Here is an 18,317-nt window from a genome sequence, read left to right as displayed (position 1 = left end):
CAATTCCATCTTCTGATTGCATTTATTTGTGAAATCAAATTGACAGTAAGCTGTCTAATTTCAATGAATTGTCTCTCCCCATTTTACCAAAAATTAGGGATATCTGGTAGATGAAAGGTACACAGTTAGCGATAAACACACATTTCTGTATGGAAATGGCTTAAGGGCAGATTTCTTTTGCAATTAACCAAAACGTATGCTACAAAGTGTTTTTTTAGGCATGACGTCATCACGCACACACTTTGTATCGATAAAAGTTAATTTGAATGGAAACAGGCAGAAGACGGCAAATTTCCCAAACATTTTTTTTTACGCATTTTGACTTTGTCAATAACAAAATAGAGCGAAATGTGAATGGAAACTAGGCTATAGCGAAGAAGAGAACCATAAGCATAGGGGAAGAAAATACTATATTTCAAATGCGGTGCCTCATTATATTGCTTTATAAATTAGTATTTTTATGAATGCAATGGAGCACAGGCAGTTAACAACAGCACACAGTGAAAGCCTAGAAACCGTTTCAAGCTTTGTCCACACTGCCAGTGACAAAACAACCTCATCTCATTTTCAGTGAGAACTGGCGACTTTCGGCAATATCAGTGACAGCGACCGTTGGCGACCGGATGTGGGCAAAATCAGCTATGCGACAAAGTTGAGAAATGTTTAACTTTATTCAAATTAAGAGTGACTTTCGGGATTGACAGCCAAAACGAGAGAAGATGGTAGAGCTCACGTGATCCTAATATTTTAATAATAGCATTAATTGTAAAGAAACAGTGCTGTTTAGACTCTCCATACACACCACTAGCGACCTAACCACCAGCCACTGGCGACATGCATCGACAAAGTAACTGGCAGTGTGAACGCAGCTTCAATCCTATTTGTTCTTTACTGAATGGCAGACGAATACCATCACATCACATCACATCACATCACATCACATCACATCACATCACATCACAATCTGGTAGTAATGTTCTATCCCGCCCCGTTTAGATTGACTCTATTATGAAGTCAATAGATGGACAGACATATTGACAAACCACCGCCTCTCTGCTTGACTCTTAAACATCACTGATTACAAGTCAAAATCTGATTAGCCAATCACAATCGAGGTAATTTGCATATTACAATTTTAGAAAGATTTACTTTTACAAAAACCAATAAACAAAGAGAATTTCCATGACATACTTCTTGTTCATCCAATAGAAAATTAGAAGGCGGGGCTTTCTTTAACGTTAGGTTACGCGCGTTAGAGGCCGTCTTCTGCTGCTGTTATTCGGCTTCAGTGGGAAGGAAAATATTGGTTGAAATCGACTTTTACACACTCACGAACGACCAGTTTCGGTTGGATTATTCTCTGCACCTTCCTTACAGAAAAGGCGTTTCGTTAAAAGTGTGAGTTGAGGCGTTAGTGAAAAGATAACGATCGCAAACCGGTTTGAAAGCTGTTTATTTTTCTGTCAAAGAAAGTAGCACACACTGCTAGCGGTTTACACACAAACAGTGAGCACACAAACTCACACACCATCTCGCATAATCGCATTCAGTGCAACTGTTCGCCACTGCACTATTGAAAAAGCGTGTAATGAAGCGTTTAAGGTGAATGCATTGATCCCGGGGCTTGTTATATTTGTTGGCAGACCGGGACTGTGAGTCGATTAGCGGCCCATGCTGCAATAAAGAGCCCTTGGTCCATCATCACATCACTGGAGGAGGTAAACAATTATTTAATTACAATAAGTCGCTTTTTCAAACGTGCATGAGAGGTAATGATGCTGAGGATGTGCTTGGCCTGATTAATATGCATCATTACGTTAATATCATAACAGCACATCGATGAAAAATCATGTTGAGGGCAATTCTGGTGGTTTGTTTTCTTTCCTAATTTGTCAGTTTAGTTTATTGGATATCAGAGTGTTTTTCTATCTGTGCATACATGCACTAACAAGAATGTTTTCTCAAATTAGCTTGATTTAGTCTCTGGCTGTGTTTCAATCTAGTGACATGTTTACCTAGACAGCATTTTTGGGCATCATAGACTCGTTCACAAAAGTGCTGCTGGCTCGGAACGCGCTAAAAACATTAGAATCGAATCTTTCTTATAACGAACAAAAATGCTTCGAACATCTGAATCACGCCTATGATCCCCGCAAAGTAATTCGAATCTTCCAAACACGTTCACGATGAGGCTTTAAACGTTCGATTCGAACGATCCAAACCATCCTATGACGCCCCAGATATTTTCTACTGTTCCATTCGCACTTACAAATGGTTCGAATGGTCGAACGATGCTCATGATGCTAATAAATACGTCAGCCGTTAGATTTGAACGCTATGAACAAGTCTATGATTCCCAAAATGCTTTTAAAGTTTAATTCGAAAGTTCCAAAAGTGTTTACACTTTTGTAGGCTCACCTCAATAAATTGCACCGTTTGGGTATGGAAGATGTAGTGGTCAGTTGTTCCCCATGTTAAAACTAATACATGTCCAGACATAGGATTAAAGATCAAAATGATTTCAAAGACCGGTTTGACTTCAGGTCTGTCCAGTTATGTTCAAAGATTTATGTTGTAGTACAATTTGGCTGGCGAAACAAACTTGGCTTATGGCTCAAGACATCAGAAAAGTGCGTTCTGAAACGTCATCCATCGGTTGACCGTTAACATCTTTTGTTCTTTGAGATGTTTTTAACGTAAATGATGTATTAGGATGTAATAGTGCTGTCCAAGACTGTCCAAGTTCCTCTTTAGCACCATTTTGGCAAAGTTGCTTTCCTGGTTATTGTAAAGAAATATTTTCATAGTCTGTCATTTCCGTTATGAAAAATGGCACCCAGACCCAGGAGAAGGGTATTTTGTAAATCCATCACAATCCAAGAGATTTTTAAGTTCCTCTTCCCCATGTTCACAACACAGCAATACTCAGCTGAACACATAAAAGTCTGGCATCGCTGCAGCTTGTCCCTTGTTGGACCTATTTTCAAATTAAATTATAAACCCGCAATCACTCCTTTTAAATGCATTTGCAGACAAGGGATGTCATGATAAAAACATTTAAGTAGTTGATAACAATTCCAGTGAAGTTTTATGATTCTTAATCAATTTTGATACAACAGTGAAATCTGGGGCTGTCACGCTTATGAAATTTGTCTGACGATGAATTGTCATACAAATAGTTGTGACTGTTGATTAATTGTCTGTTTTAGGGCTTTCATGAATATGACAATTAATTGCCATACTTAATTGCCATGTTCTTTCATACTTCTGCTGGATGTGTGCTTCATACACGTACACCTTAAAGGGATAATTTAACCCAAAAATGAAAATTCGCTAATCATTTATTCAACGTCATGCCATCCCAGATATTTGTGGCTTTCTTTCTTCTTCAGAATACAAATGAAGATTTTTAGAAGAATATTTCAGCTCTGTAGGTCCATACAATGCAAATCAACAGGATCTGAAGCTCCGAAAAGTAAAGGCAAAATAAGTAATCCAAAAAATTAAATAAAAAATGGTTTAATCCATGTCTTCAGAAGCACTATGATGGGTGTGGGTGAGAAACAAGTCAATATTTTAGTCTTTATTTATTTATTTTTTTCCTGGGGAGGGGCTTGCCTTCCGCCATCTACCTGGATGAGGGAGGGGACTAGGGGAGGGAAACAAAAATTTGGCACCTACACACCGTAACGGCTATAGTGCCAAATTAACATAACATTTAGAGAGAGAGAGAGAGTGTTAGTTAGTTTTACATTTATGCATTTGGCAGACACTTTTATCCAAAGCGACTTACAGTGCACTTATTACAGGGACAATCCCCCCCCGGAGCAACCTGGAGTTAAGTGCCTTACTCAAGGACACAATGGTGGTGGCTGTGGGGATCGAACCAGCGACCTTCTGATTACCAGTTTTACCATTTATGTGGTTTAGACCACTACACCACATCACTCCAATAGTTAGTTAGTTCTCCGATATGCCGTAGCTTGGTCCTCGGCCACTCCTCCAATGGACAACAGCTGCACCTCCCCAGGTGGATTGGAGACAGTCTTCAGGCCCCTGGTGGACGGAACTCCCCGCCGCGTTCTCGGGAAACAGAAGGGGTGCCCCTCCGCCCCTGGTAGTGGTTCTCCCACTCCAGGTAGTCGGCCAGGAGCATCTCTCCGCTCACGATCGGTGGTCATCATGACCCCGCTGCATTTAGCGGCTGGTAGGGGTCTGCCCCTAGCAGTGGCCTTGACCGCTCCAGGCGGTCAGCGGCCGTTCATCCGCTCTCAGCAGGCCAGGCTTCTCCGTCCCTGGGCAGATGGCCATGGATGGTAGTGGCGAGGACTTCACTACGGCGCATGCCCCTCCTTCCGAACCAGTGTAAAGGGGGTTAAAGGGAAAGGAGGAGGCGAGAACCGGCTTGACAATATAAATAATATTTTAATTATGAACTTAACCAAAAAGACAAACACACACACAGGTGTCGGACAGCTGTCCGTACACCTCTCTCTCTGTCCCACTGCAGTCTCCAGATGGCCTTTATTCCTCTCTGAGGCTTGATTAGCATGATTAGGGGCCGGGTGTGTGGAATCACGACCTGATTTTAGTCTTTTTCTTTTTTGTTTTCAATAAATTCTCCTCCCTGACAAGTAGGTTGTGAAATGCACAAATAATGTGAATCACCAAAAAAAACAAACAAAAAAAAATATTATGTTTCTCACCCACACTTATATTGCTTCTGAAGAAGGTATTAAACCACTGGAGTTTTATTGACTACTTTTATGCTGCCTTTGTGCATTTGAAGCTTCAAAGTGCTGGTCACCATTCACTTGCATTGTATTGACCTTCCGAGCTCAAATATTCTAAGAAGCTTTGTTTGTGTTCAGCAGAAGAAAGTTATACATATCTGTGATGGCATGAGGGTGAGTAATTGTCCTTTTAAAAGTAATTTATTCATATTTAATTTAGAATCATCATATAATAGGCATGTATGAAAAACTTGATATATTATATAAAAAATTAAATATCAAAATACTGTTACTCTCTTTTGGTCTTGAGACTTAAGACTTGGTCCATTTTACATTTACACTTATATTAGATATTATATTAAGGAGTTCTCAATGACGTATTTCCTGCAAGCATTTAAGTAAAACATCAGTAATGAAGTAAACAATCGTGCAGTAGAACAAAGATGAAAAAAAAACAGTTTTTATATTTTAATATTTAAAGAGGTGATTCTCGTAAGACCTGTCAAGAAAATGTACTGGTCTTATGTTAATCTAAAATGAAAGAAAGAAATGGATTTTATTTTTCATATAAAAAATTAAGCCTATTTTTATGTTCATTCTGATTTTTTACATGGTAACATTATTCTGTACATTATGCTAGTCAAGACAGTCCACAGCATGGAAAAATTTATTAAAATGTAAAAATTCATACAGCAAAGCAGTCTTCCCTTGGTACTACCTTTTCTTTTTTGCTGATTTTAATAGGCCTAATCAAAAATAAAAATCATTGTTCAAATGCTTTGAGTTTTGTGAGAATCATCCAAAGAGGTCACACATTTTCCTTGATCGTCTTAGTTCGTTGTGCTATAAAAACATTCTGTAATTTTCAGTATGCTCAAAATTTGAAATATTTTTTTTTATGGTTTTGCACAAAAACTACCAAATGTACCTCAAGGAAAAATAAAATAAAATGGCTGTCAAATTATATCACCCCTTTAAGTCATCCCAGCCATTAAATATCATCCTAAATAAAATTGGCTAGATTTTTATTTGTGCAGAGTACAGGAAGGAGCTTCTTGTCTCATCCCTTTAAGTCTGTCATCAGCTTTTTTTATTTTTTATTTCTGCTTTTCTCCACTCAGGTAACCCCTCGCTCCCCCCCTCCCCCTCCCCCCCTCCCACACACCTTTTCCTCTCCTGTTTCCTAAGCTTCCCTGTCCCCCTAAAGGCCTATTAGGAACGTGGGTCTGTTCCGTCCCATTCTCCAAGCCTCCATTTGTCTTTGTAATTCCACTTGGCCAGTAGGGGGCTGACCACTCATTGGACACCCCAAAACATGTCCTCCATCTTGCCTTTCACTCCGCCCGTGGTGAAGCGTTTGCTGGGCTGGAAGAAGTCAGCTAGTGGTTCGAGTGGAGCGGGCGGGGAGCAGAACGGCCAGGAGGAAAAATGGTGCGAGAAGGCCGTCAAAAGCTTGGTGAAGAAGCTGAAGAAGACAGGCCAGCTGGACGAGCTGGAGAAAGCCATCACCTCACAGAACTGCAACACCAAGTGTGTCACCATCCCCAGGTACACCAGCAACAAAACACTGTTCACATTTTGGCCATAAATCGGTGTCGTCTGAAAATTTAAATCTCTGAAACATATAACCTAATTAATAGAGTAACGTACACACACAAAACGTCATTACTTTTACCCTAATCCCTTTTAAATCATGATTGTTGTTTTTGTTTTTTCCTGAATAATCTTTATGGAGCTCTTTTGTATACCACAACGGTTAATAGTGGCCACATCTTTCAAGCTCCATAAAGGACAAAAAAAAACACCTATAAATGAATGCTCCATAAAAATAGGCCATATGACCTCGCAGGCTAAATCCTAGTCTTATGAAGCCATACAGTAGCTTTATTTAAGGAGCAGAGTGAAATTTAAATCGGTATTCACTGAAAATTCTGCTGTTGAATTTTATTTTTATTAATGAATATTGTCAGTGATGAATTATTAAATGCAGCAAATCCTCACGATGTCAGTGGTTTTTATTTAACCTCTAGAGGCCGTTGCTATATCGTAGAAACAAGCCATTTTATCTGTAGAATCTTCCAGCTCCAGCCACAGAGGAAAAAGCGAAAACAAAAAAGAATATTGGTATAGATTTTTACCGATAACCAATAGTTTAAAAAACCAACTGATTAACTGGTTAAACTGATATATACTCTACAATCGTTATGTCACGATCCTTTTTCTAATGATGTTGTAGCGATACATTAGATCCCTGTATTGATATTTTGATTCATCACTTTGTGTTTTCATACCATATCCAACAGTTATAATTATAATAACAAAGCCGGATGTCTAAAGTGCAAACTCTGAGACGGTGTTTCTTAGTGCGGTCAGAAATGCATTTACTATCTGCTAGAGCGAAACGTTCTGTCACGGACATGCTGAAACTGTCTAACGTGTTTGGGGCCGCAATGATGATCCAAATGTATTGTGATGTGTCGCAATGTATTGAATCGTGATGTATCACCATGCGTATCGTATCGTGAGGTGGTTGCCAATACCTAGCCCTATACCTGGTCAAAGGTTCTCTTTTTGTATATATGGTTTTGTATATATCCAGTTTATAATGGGCTAAGACTCACTTCGATTCACCTTTAACTCACAAAAAACAAACTTTCTCTTAATAGAGCTGCGTATCACCGACTTCATAATAAGTGAACTTGAGACACACATTATGATTCACTATGTCGCAAGCCATCATGTTATAATCTAGCTGCAGCAAACTCGCATGAGTAACATCAATACATCAGCCGGGAGAAGGTTCAATCTCTTATCCGGTCACTTCATGCAACTCATAGATGTGGCGCTGACCGCACATAGAAATGCTTGTTTTGGAGTTTATTTTCATAACCTGCTTCCTTATTATTTTAACTTAAATAAAGGAGTCTTTAAAGACATTATGCCGGGGTGTTTCAATGCGAAACGGAATGCGGCACAATAATAATTTTATCTCAATTAACTTATTTTCATAATCGTTGGAAGCCAAAATTCGTTTGATTGCCCAGCCCTAAAAATTTATCACTTTTGGGTCAACTAGAAGATATTGTTGCATAGTTACGAACTCCTGACTATAATCCCATGCTTTGTAGCAGTTCAGTCTGCATATTCTTATCGCTACTAAAACATTGAAAAAGCTAGTATAAATCAGAAAGGGCACATTTTTCGAAGTAACCGTATTGGTATCATTGCATGTGTTGCCTCATGAGTGAATATGAAGGCATGAAGCTGAGTTGCATCTACAGTTTCAAAATATCAGCATTTCTCCCCTTTATTTCTTTAAATGAGTTCTGCTCCATCCGTCTTAGCTTGAGATAAGGTCATTCTGTACCGCCTCACATCACCTCCATTCTGAGATCACTTAGACTCATGCCGTTTGAATGTCTGCTTTATCAAGCATCAGGCTGTTTTTATTTCATTTATCATGACACATGGTGGGATATCAGTGCTGCTATTTTAGGGAAATGCTAAGAGCACAGGATGTTAGAGAATGGGCTGTGCCCCAGCCACAAAATTTCAATAGATTGAAACCAATACTTTATAGATACACAGGGTTGGGGGGGATATAGCTAGAAGAACGAGATATTTTTCAAATTTGTGATGATATTGGATGTGCCTTTGACCCATATGTCCATCCATTATAACCGTATTTATTGACGAAACCAGTGTGCAACTTGGCACTTTGTCCTGATATTTGATCAGGACAAATTACTTCTTGGACTGTATAAATCACAGTAAATACAGGTGCAAGTACAATAAATGTTAAAGGAATATTTCAGGTTCAGTAAAAGTTAAGCTTAGTTGACAGTGTTTGTAGCATAATGTTCATTACCACGAAAATGTATTTGGAGCAATGACTTGTTACTGCTTTTCTTGAAAAAAAAAAAAAAAAAAGTTACAATAAGGCACTTAGAATGGAATTGAAAGGGGCCTATCCCTAAACGATAAAATGCTCACTGTTTCAAAAGTATAGCTACAAGACAAACTACATGCGTGGTAACACAGTTTTATTTGATTAAATCTCTTACTAACCTCTTTTCTCTGTATATCTTAGTTTACAATTTCATTACCATGACGATGAAATCACGCATATGATTGTAAGGGATTGCAGATAGAAAGAGCGATCTTGGCATTTTACAAATTGACATTGGAATCGTACAAATGGAGAACGAGTGAGAGAGGTCCAGCTTATCCGTGAGAGAAACTGTGCATCTTGCAGGATCAGTTTCAGTCTCTTTCGTTTCTCATAGAAGCATCTCTGACTACACTGAAAAAATATCATGAAATACTGTATCACGATACATGGATCTAAGAAACGCTACAATTGCGATTTATATCTATGTTTGATTGTATCAACACTGCCTTAAAAGGAGGGACCGTCTAAATGATATTTTGTGGTAATCAACATTGTCACACATTTTGTTGATTGATCTTAACTTCTATTGAACCCGGAATATTTATAAATGTAATCCCCCACCTTTTTCAGTTTAAACTTTATAAGTCTTTATAAGTCTGGGCATTGATGCAGAGGCCAGATCAGACCTTCAAAAGTGCCTCCAAGTCATCCAGAGTGCTTTGTCTTCCCTTGAGAGTGGTTTCAAAGGGTGGGAAACTTTGCTTCCAACATGTGTTTTCTGCTGCTAATCTCCTCTCTAACCTTGGAGGCTGGTGGGAACGGCTGGATCAGTCATTGTCTCTGCCACTTCTCATGTGTTTGTAATAGCTACGTTAAAATGAGACAATGTGTCCTACCCAGCATCCTGCACATGCACATGCTCATTGAATGGCACAGCTAGACTGTTCTTTAATTTGTTAAATTTTGATTAATAAAAAAATCTTTCATTTGCAAATGAGATTAAACAAAGACTGATTTCTGAGTTTTATTTTTATGCTGTAAATCCCATCCAGTCATACATCAGAATTAAATTAACTTTTTGGTGATTTTCATCTTGATGAAAGCACATTTCATGTTAAAATGGTGCCATAATCGAATTGATCAAAATAATAACATGCACAATTATTGTTGTCACGAGACCAACAATTCAGTAGTCTGTACCGAGACCAGTAAAATTAAACGATTAAATTAAACGTAGTTTCACACATCCAGATAAGACATTGATTATGACCCACTATGATAATTGAAGCGCAAAATACTGTAGTGTAAACATAGTATGCAGTAAGCACATATATAATAAGCACAGTGCGCAATGCTCATAAAATTTAGTTTTCAGCATATGAGTAGCACGTTAAATGACAGCCACTTTTGGTTTAATAATCACAGTAGGACATGAGATGCACACAGATTGTCCGCATGTAGAGAAAATCTGGGCCTCACATGGACCGTTCGCAAGGACTGTTTTGATGCCGAAATTTGTGTCACGCTCACTGTATACGTGGAGTAATCACCAACACGGACAACTGAAGGATACATTTGCCTTTCCTATGTTGGGCTTGGCGGGCCACTCAAACAAACAGATCAATGTTTGAAAAGCACTACAGTGTTTAGGCTTTTTAGGGAAATCAAACTATGAATGATTTAGTTGAGAGAGAATAAAGTATTTAAACATCAAGAAAATTACAGTTTTATAAGCTCCCGAGGGATGTGTAAAACTTTGACTACACAATTGAGTTAGTACACGTTGAGTACTCTTCATGAATAGCGATGGCAAGAAAATGCTACTCGTTTAGCTGGTTTATTATGTGACTGCCTTGGTGACTAAATTTATCGTCAATCTCAGCAGGTACACGAGAATGGTAAAATGTGTAGATAAAGCATCAGTTACACAACTTATGGGCATTCTTTTAACTACATTTTGATGGACTCATTCTATAAAGCTAGCTATAGACCAATATATTGGCCAGACCAATTAAACATTATTTTTATTTTATTTGCGAGCATCGTCCGTGACCGTAACAGTGTTGGCAATTAACAGATATATTGACTTTCTCTTGTGTTCATTCCAAAATCTACCAATAAATTTGCCAATGGGTAGTAAACAACTTCTGTGTTCAAGAGTTTTATTTTCACGTTCAAGCAGATTTGAGTAAATATTGAATAAAATGAAAACAATTGAGTGCATCTGAATTGCTGTTTTTAAATTGTATTATGTATATTGGCATTCCTAACGGCAATCAGTATATTGCTATCTAGATATTGAAAAACCCTTATCAGTCCACCACAAAAAAAAAGCTTCCTGTCTTTGTGAGGTAGGGAAAAAGCAATCAAAGAATATATTGTACACTTTTTAAATGCAATTCAGAGGCTCTTAGGGCAGGTTTTGTACTCTCAAAGGATATTTGTCTGGTAGTAGTACATTAAACTGAAATAATTGTGCTGCTAATCTCAAAGGAACATCAGGAGGTGAATAAGTCGCACTACTTTCTCTTAGATGCTTTTGATTTGTCATTCAGTTTAGTTCTTGGGAAATCAATCTTGAAATCTGCCAGATACTGCTGCGCACCATGTGTTTCATCAGTTCGAAATGGACTCCATCAGTAAGGTCCCACAAACACACATCCAGAACTTATCAACTCAAGATAGCGTTAAAGGAATAGTTCACTCCAAAATGAAAATTGTCATTTAGCCAACTTCATGTCATTTCAAATAGGGATGCACCGATACCACTTTTTCTATTCCGATATCGTAAATCTCAGTATCAGTCAATCCGACACCAGTGTTGTTTTTTTTTTTTTGCATAATCAGTTTAGAAAATCTTTACATTATTGTGTGGAACTAATTGGGTGTACTCTTTAATATGCAAGGAAACCTATAAAACCTATACCTATAAAACACAGCCTTTTGTGCTTCAGAGCTATCACACGTCTTCAAGTGGCTTTAAATAAAATGCACAAGTCATATGAACTGCGTTAACTGTGTTTTTGTGGTTCTTTTATGTCATTGTTTGAGCTTGACAGTAATGAACATGACTAACACACAGTATCGGATCTGGATGGGGCTCGTCAGACCTATACCCTATCCATTTAAAAATGTCAGTATTGGAGCCGATACGATCCAGGAACACAGGAGGAGATATTTTAAAGATTTTTGCGATCCCTAATTTCACTCTAGACATTACATCTATACATTTGGTTGAAACAATATGAATTTTTTTGATCGTGAATGGGCTCAGCCAGTGGTTGCACTATAAAACTTTTGTTTTTGAAAAAGGTACCAAGTGTTTCTATGAGGACAGTTGCTTGTCTATTAGGGAGTAAATGACTGATCGAGTACTTGTTCTGCACCAGCCAGTCAACTACTAAAAACACTACTCGCAATATCGCAAAGTGATTTTCTTTTGTGCATTTGTTGGTGTTGTCAATGTGTTGAATGAGAAAAGGAGTTATGATGGCATCTTTGGTGTGTGTGTGTGTGTGTGTGTGTGTGTGTGTGTGTGTGTGTGTGTGTGTGTGTGTGTGTGTGTGTGTGTGTGTGTGTGTGTGTGTGTGTGTGTGTGTGTGCTTTGCATCTAATATATTGAATTCACAGAATATTGAAAATATATATATATATATATATATGGCAGCTTTGAACTACACAACCCTTTAACAAAAGTCAGATAAAATGGATTTATTTTAGAAAATGAATAATTTTGTGAGCTTATGGACTAAAATGGTTCTTTGAGTGTGATTATTGCTGCTTGCAGCCACTGTATATTCTTGTTTGTCTTTTTTCAAGTGGAAAACAAACCCATATCTATGCCGACCTGCTTCCTGTCAAATCTCGGCAGCTCATGCTATCAGCTCAGGTCTTTGTGTAGAAGTACTGATAGTGTATCTGTAAGATGCCTACAATGAGCGTAAGAATGTCAAGAGGGTTTCTTCTCTGTAAAGACCGAGAACCAGCCGGTGTTTTTTTTTATTTTTTTCCCAAGTCTATTGATTGTAACCTGAAGACTCCATTGTCTGTCTGGCTTGCCATACAATAATTAAAGCCCTGCTTTACTTTAGTTTAAAGAATGACTCTAGAATGGAAGTAATAGGGACTAGAAGCTCCCAGTAATTGCAGAATAAAAGCAGTCCTCATGTCAGAATTTACGTTTCCAAAAATTAGGCAGAACTAATTTAGCTACTGAATTGTGGCCATTGATAACCCAAAACACATACTACACTGATTCAATCATAGTAGTATTGATCATTGGAAAAGGCAAGCATATTAGCCATTAAAATAGAAGGATTAGAATTGTATGAAAATTCTTTCCTTGCATTCATATTATCATGCATTAAAATATAATGTAGAAAAATCTGTTATAGTAATAAGACATTGGCGCTTGCCACATGTCCTGAAGAGGGAACCCAAAATGGCACCCACTGACTGCTCATTTTCAGGAATCAAAACCTGAGATTATTTGATATGGACATATGGTATCCCTTGTGATGCAACAAACAGCCCTTTGTTTCCCATGCAGATTGCAAGTGAAATCTTTTATTTCTGCACTAACACTCAGTTAGTTATCATTAGCAGGTAAACTGGTAGTTGAGAGGTACAATTTTACAACTCGACTATCTTTTGGCTTTTATCTTGAGCCAAATGTAGTATAGCCTTAGCTGATTGTTGGGGTATACAGCAGGCAGGCTGCAAATGGACCCTCAGTGGTAAAGTGGGAATGGGGTCTCTACACACAAGTAAACAAGGATTAATTGCCTCCATAAGTGTGTCATCAGTCTGGGACACAGATGACCACTGATGCTGGTGTGCAATCCACATTTATAAACTTGGTTGTGGTCACCAAGTCATTCTTTTCAATGAACCAGTTCACAAATCGTACCAATTCGGTCAAAGCAGTTCTCAGTGTTAATAGCTCAATGAGTCTTCTGATGTTGTATTGCTCGTAATCAGCAGAGAACTGGTGAGTAAAATGATTTTTTTGGGCTTGAGTGTAGTAAATGACTCTTTCCTACATATAAATGTGTCCAACTCATCTCTAAACATAGTTATGTGAATTATCGTTATCATGCTTGATTACACACCTGTTCATATCACTGTGATTGGCCATCTGCTCTATTGTTATTTTGAGGGTTAATACTGAATTGTTGCACTATTGTGACAGCATGAGTGTGTGTTTGAGAGTATTGGGAAACCCTCCATCCACTGGTGTTAAAACTGAAGTCCCCATCCCCTTGTTACAGATCATGTGAGTTTATGTAAACCTTGTGGTTTCACTTTTTAATGGTTTTTCATATACATTCATTAGGCAGTTATTTTTTAACACAGTCTTTCAAGTTTCACTATTAGTATACAGTGATGTGAAAAAATATTTGCCCCTTCCAAATAGTTTTTAGATCTTCAAACGAGTAATAACATAAAACAAAGGCAGCCTAAAATACATTTTTCAAATACATATTTTGTATTATTATTTATTCAACACCTATATATCCCATGTTAAAAACTAACTGCCCCCTTAAACTTAATAGCTGGTTGTGCCACCTTTAGCAGCAACAACTGCAACTGAACATGTCCAATAATTGTGGATCAGTCTTTCACAATGCTGTAGTGAAATTTTGCTCTCTTCTTTGCCGAACTACTTTACTTCAGCCACATTGGAGGGTTTTCGAGCAAGAACTGCCCATTTAAGTTTCTGCCACAGCATCTCAATCGATTTCAAGTCAGGAATTTGACTAGGCCACTCCAAAACTTTAATTTAGCTTCTTTTGATCCATTCAGTGGTGGATTTACTTCTATGTTTTGTGCTTCAACTCATGGACTGAGGACCAGAAGTTTTCTGGTAGAGAGCAGAATTCACGTTTCTCTCAATTATTGCAAGTCGCCTTGGCCCTGAAGCAGCAAAGCATCCCCACACCGTCACTCTACCGCCATCATGCTTGACTGTAGGTATGATGTTCTTTTTGTGGAATTCTTTGTTTGATTTACACCAGATGTAACAGGACCCCTGTCTTTCAAACAGGTGCACTTTCGACTCATCAGTCCACAGAACATTCTCCCAAAACGTTTGAGGATCATCTAGGTGTATTTTGGCAAAATTCAGATGAGCCTTAATGTTCTTCTGGGTTTGCAGTGGTTTTTGCCTCTTTTTTTTTTTCTGCCAGGTTTCTTTCTGATAGTGGAGTCATGAACGGTGACCTTTATTAATGCGAGAGAGGCCTGCAGTTCCTTGGATGTTGTCCTTAGGTTTTTTTGGTGACTTCCTGGATTATTCGTCACTGTGCTCTTGATGGAATTTTGGAAGGTCGGCCACTTCAGGAAAGGTTCATTACTGTGCCAAGTTTTCTTCATTTGGAGATAATGGCTCTCATTGTGACTCCCAGAGCCTTTGAAATAGCTTTGTAACCCTGATGTAAAGTGGATAACGTTTTGCTTCAATAAATAACATTATCATTTAAAAACAGAAGTTTGTGTTTACTCTGATTGCCTTTGTTTTATGTTTTAATTTATTTTGTTTGAATTTTTAAACAATTTAATATGACCTATACACAGAAACCAGGATGGGGCAAATGTTTTTTCACAGCACTGTAGTAAGAGTTGACATAAGAAGTTTTGCATGGCTTATAGAAAAGTTTTTGAGAAGTCTGTCGATATTTGACCATATATTTTGGCATTGGCAGTATTAAGCTTAGGCTTTCTCTCTTGTGTCAATTCCAAAATTGCCATTGTTAATGTATGATGCATATCTGTTTTAACACTTTTAGTAGTGCCATTTTGAGAACATTGAATGTGCAGATTGCCATGGTTGTTCAGCCAATTAATAAAGTTTCCCCGTTTTTTATCAAAATAATCTTTCTCAATGAATAATGCACAATTTTTTCAATTTTCAGAATGGTTGGAAATTATATTTTTTGTATAAGTGCTCATTTGACTTGACTTTTTTTTATTTTGCATAATCAGTTTAGAACATCTTTACAGTATTGTGTGGAAATAATTGTGAGTACTTTTTAATATGCAAAGAAACACAAACCTCTAACTACACATTATTTCAATATAAATGTATAGCTTACTAAGAAACACTTTAGTATTAACTAGTATACTTGATAATGTAGCATCATTATCAGTAATTCAAGTCTTCAGTAGAAAAGAAACATGTTGCCTTTTTTTATCTTCTTTTTTCCCCAAAAATGTTTCAACTTGCATCTGGAAAACTTTTACAGGATTCAGATCTCTTTTTGTGTTAAATTTTGTTTCATTCACACAGTTATTTTTTTGTAACCTATGCAACTTATATATTGTTATAAATTGTAAACACATACTAATGATGACAATAATAAATTGTTATTAATATTATCATTATTGACTTAATTATAAATACAACAGTAATATTTCAATCGTGCACTTTTTAAAACCTCACGCTTTTATTTTGACATTCTGAACTATCTTGGAAGTCCTGTATGTATCTGTTTGTAGGCAAGTTCACTGTTTAATTCACTTCTTATTCAAATTCTGGTAAAATGCACCTCAAGTGCCATTCTAAATGCATATTATAAGTGAACCGAAATATTGAGCATCTACATCTGAGATGTTGTTCATGAGTTACGCTCAAATATTGCGCACTGCGTGAAGGGTAAAAATAGCGGCAAGTGAATCACCTAGGGCTGCGTTTGCTTATGTGTGTGTCAGAGCAGCACCACTCACTAACGTGCTTGCACTGCACATGCATACTATATTACTATAAAATACTATTTACTTATTAAACACAGCCTATTGCGATTCACAGAGATATGGCAAGTTGCTTGGAATAAAATGTACGAGTCATATAAACAACTTGAATGGTGTCTTTTATGTCATTTTTGGAGCTTGACAGTAATGAACATGACTAACACACAGTATCGGATTTGGATCTGGCTTGTCGGACCGAGCGAATATAAAACACTATTTAACGGGCACTCGAAATGGGACAAAGCACAAGTGTTGTTTCCATAGTAAAAGTAATTTTTTTTTCGCATTTTCTCATTATTTCGCCTTTGAGATGAAGTGCTGAATGAAACCTAATAAACTTTGTTAAACCCCAGTTTTACATATGGCTGGAAATCTGAGCTACACAGTATCCAAACTGCAAGTATACATTTAATTAGCCTAGGTAATGTTTTTCAAAATGTAAACATTTTGACATTCTAATGACATTTGATTGGCTATAAACAGTATCACTATATTATTATTTTCAGAGCTGTTCAGCTGCAGGGTGAAGATGACTATTTAAAACAGTCTATTCATATCCTTCTCATAACACACCTGATACATTTCTCATTTCTGGAATTTACAGATATTTTTTTATTTTATTTGTGCTTTGTGTATCAGTCAGTGTTGGTCTTGTATAGGTTGTCTAATTTCATGTTTATATCGGCATTCTTAATTCATAAATTAGGACTAATATCTACCTACTGTTTGCTATATTACATCACAGCCGGTTTAGTAGCAATGTCTCCTCTCTCAGGGATTCATGTTTATTACATTCAGCCAATAATCAAATCTTTAACTCTGTTACTTAAACTTTGATGCTTGTGAAAACTATACAGGACCCAAAGTTGACCGAATGACTAAACGGGTGACCGAAAACCCATCATTTCCTGCACAGATCTCTTTGCTTACAAATCTATGTAAATAGTAGGATGGCTGAGGTTAATATGATGCATTAATGAATTTGATATGTGTAAAGTGCTGATATATGCCATAAATCATAGCTTGCAAATTCTAAATCTTATACACTTTTGGGGGAATTTGTCTTCAAAATTACCACTGTAGAATTATCAGTTTCTCTGGATTTACGGTTTATAGGTATGTGAGTAAAATTAACATTTGTTTTATTCTATAAAGTATTGACAACATTTCTCCCAAACTACAAATAAAAATATTGTCATTTAGAGCATTTATTTGCAGGAAATGACAACTGGTCAAAATAACAAAAAATATGCAGTGTTTTCAGACCTCGAATAATGCAAAGAAAACATTCATTTTTAAACACAATACTAATGTTTTAACTTAGAAAGAGTTCAGAAATCAAGATTTGGTGGAACAACCCTTATTTTCAATCACAGCTTTCATGCATCTTGGCATGCTCTCTACCAGTCTTTCACATTGCTGTTGGGTGACTTTATGCCACTCCTCCTGCAAAAAATGTTTGCAATTCGGCTTTGTTTGATGGCTTGTGGCCATCCGTCTTCCTCTTGATCACATTCCAAGGTTTTCAATGGGGGGTTCAGGACTGGAGATTGGGCTGGCCATGACAGGCTCTTGATCCAGTGGTCCTCCATCCACACCTTGATTGATCTGGCTGTGTGGCATGGAGCATTGTCCTGCTGGAAAAACCAATCCTCAGATTTGGGGAACATTGTCAGAGCAGAAGGTAGCAAGTTTTCTTCCAGGATAACCTTGTGCGTGGTTTAATTCATGGGTCCTTCACAAAGATGAAAATGCCCGAATTGGCGACGTTTTGGCGGCACAAGGGGGAACCTACACAATATTAGGCAGGTGGTTTTAATGTTGTGGCTGATTGGTGTATATATAAAATGTTTAGTTTCTGGCACATTTTTTAAAGCCTTGATGGTAAAAACAGCTATTTTTTCATTTTTGTGTTGGGGCCAGTGAAAATGTTGCCAGGGCAA

The 18,317-nt window shown here is 37.4% G+C and overlaps 1 protein-coding gene across 1 annotated transcript in view; it reads left to right on the top strand.

Moving 5' to 3' along the window:
* The first annotated feature begins 1,264 nt into the window (after window positions 1–1,264).
* The window catches only part of LOC127635725 (mothers against decapentaplegic homolog 2-like), a 40,238-nt gene continuing 23,185 nt past the window's right edge, over window positions 1,265–18,317 (top strand). Inside the window, exons 1-2 of the mRNA XM_052115960.1 lie at window positions 1,265–1,718; window positions 5,855–6,281. Coding sequence (XP_051971920.1) covers window positions 6,049–6,281 — 233 coding nt within the window. The 5' untranslated portion in view covers window positions 1,265–1,718; window positions 5,855–6,048. The remainder of the gene's footprint in view (window positions 1,719–5,854; window positions 6,282–18,317) is intronic.

This window comes from Xyrauchen texanus, chromosome 43 (genome assembly GCF_025860055.1).
Source record: "Xyrauchen texanus isolate HMW12.3.18 chromosome 43, RBS_HiC_50CHRs, whole genome shotgun sequence".
In the NCBI taxonomy this organism is placed as follows: domain Eukaryota; kingdom Metazoa; phylum Chordata; class Actinopteri; order Cypriniformes; family Catostomidae; genus Xyrauchen; species Xyrauchen texanus.
This window is presented reverse-complemented; position numbering and strand designations above follow the sequence as displayed.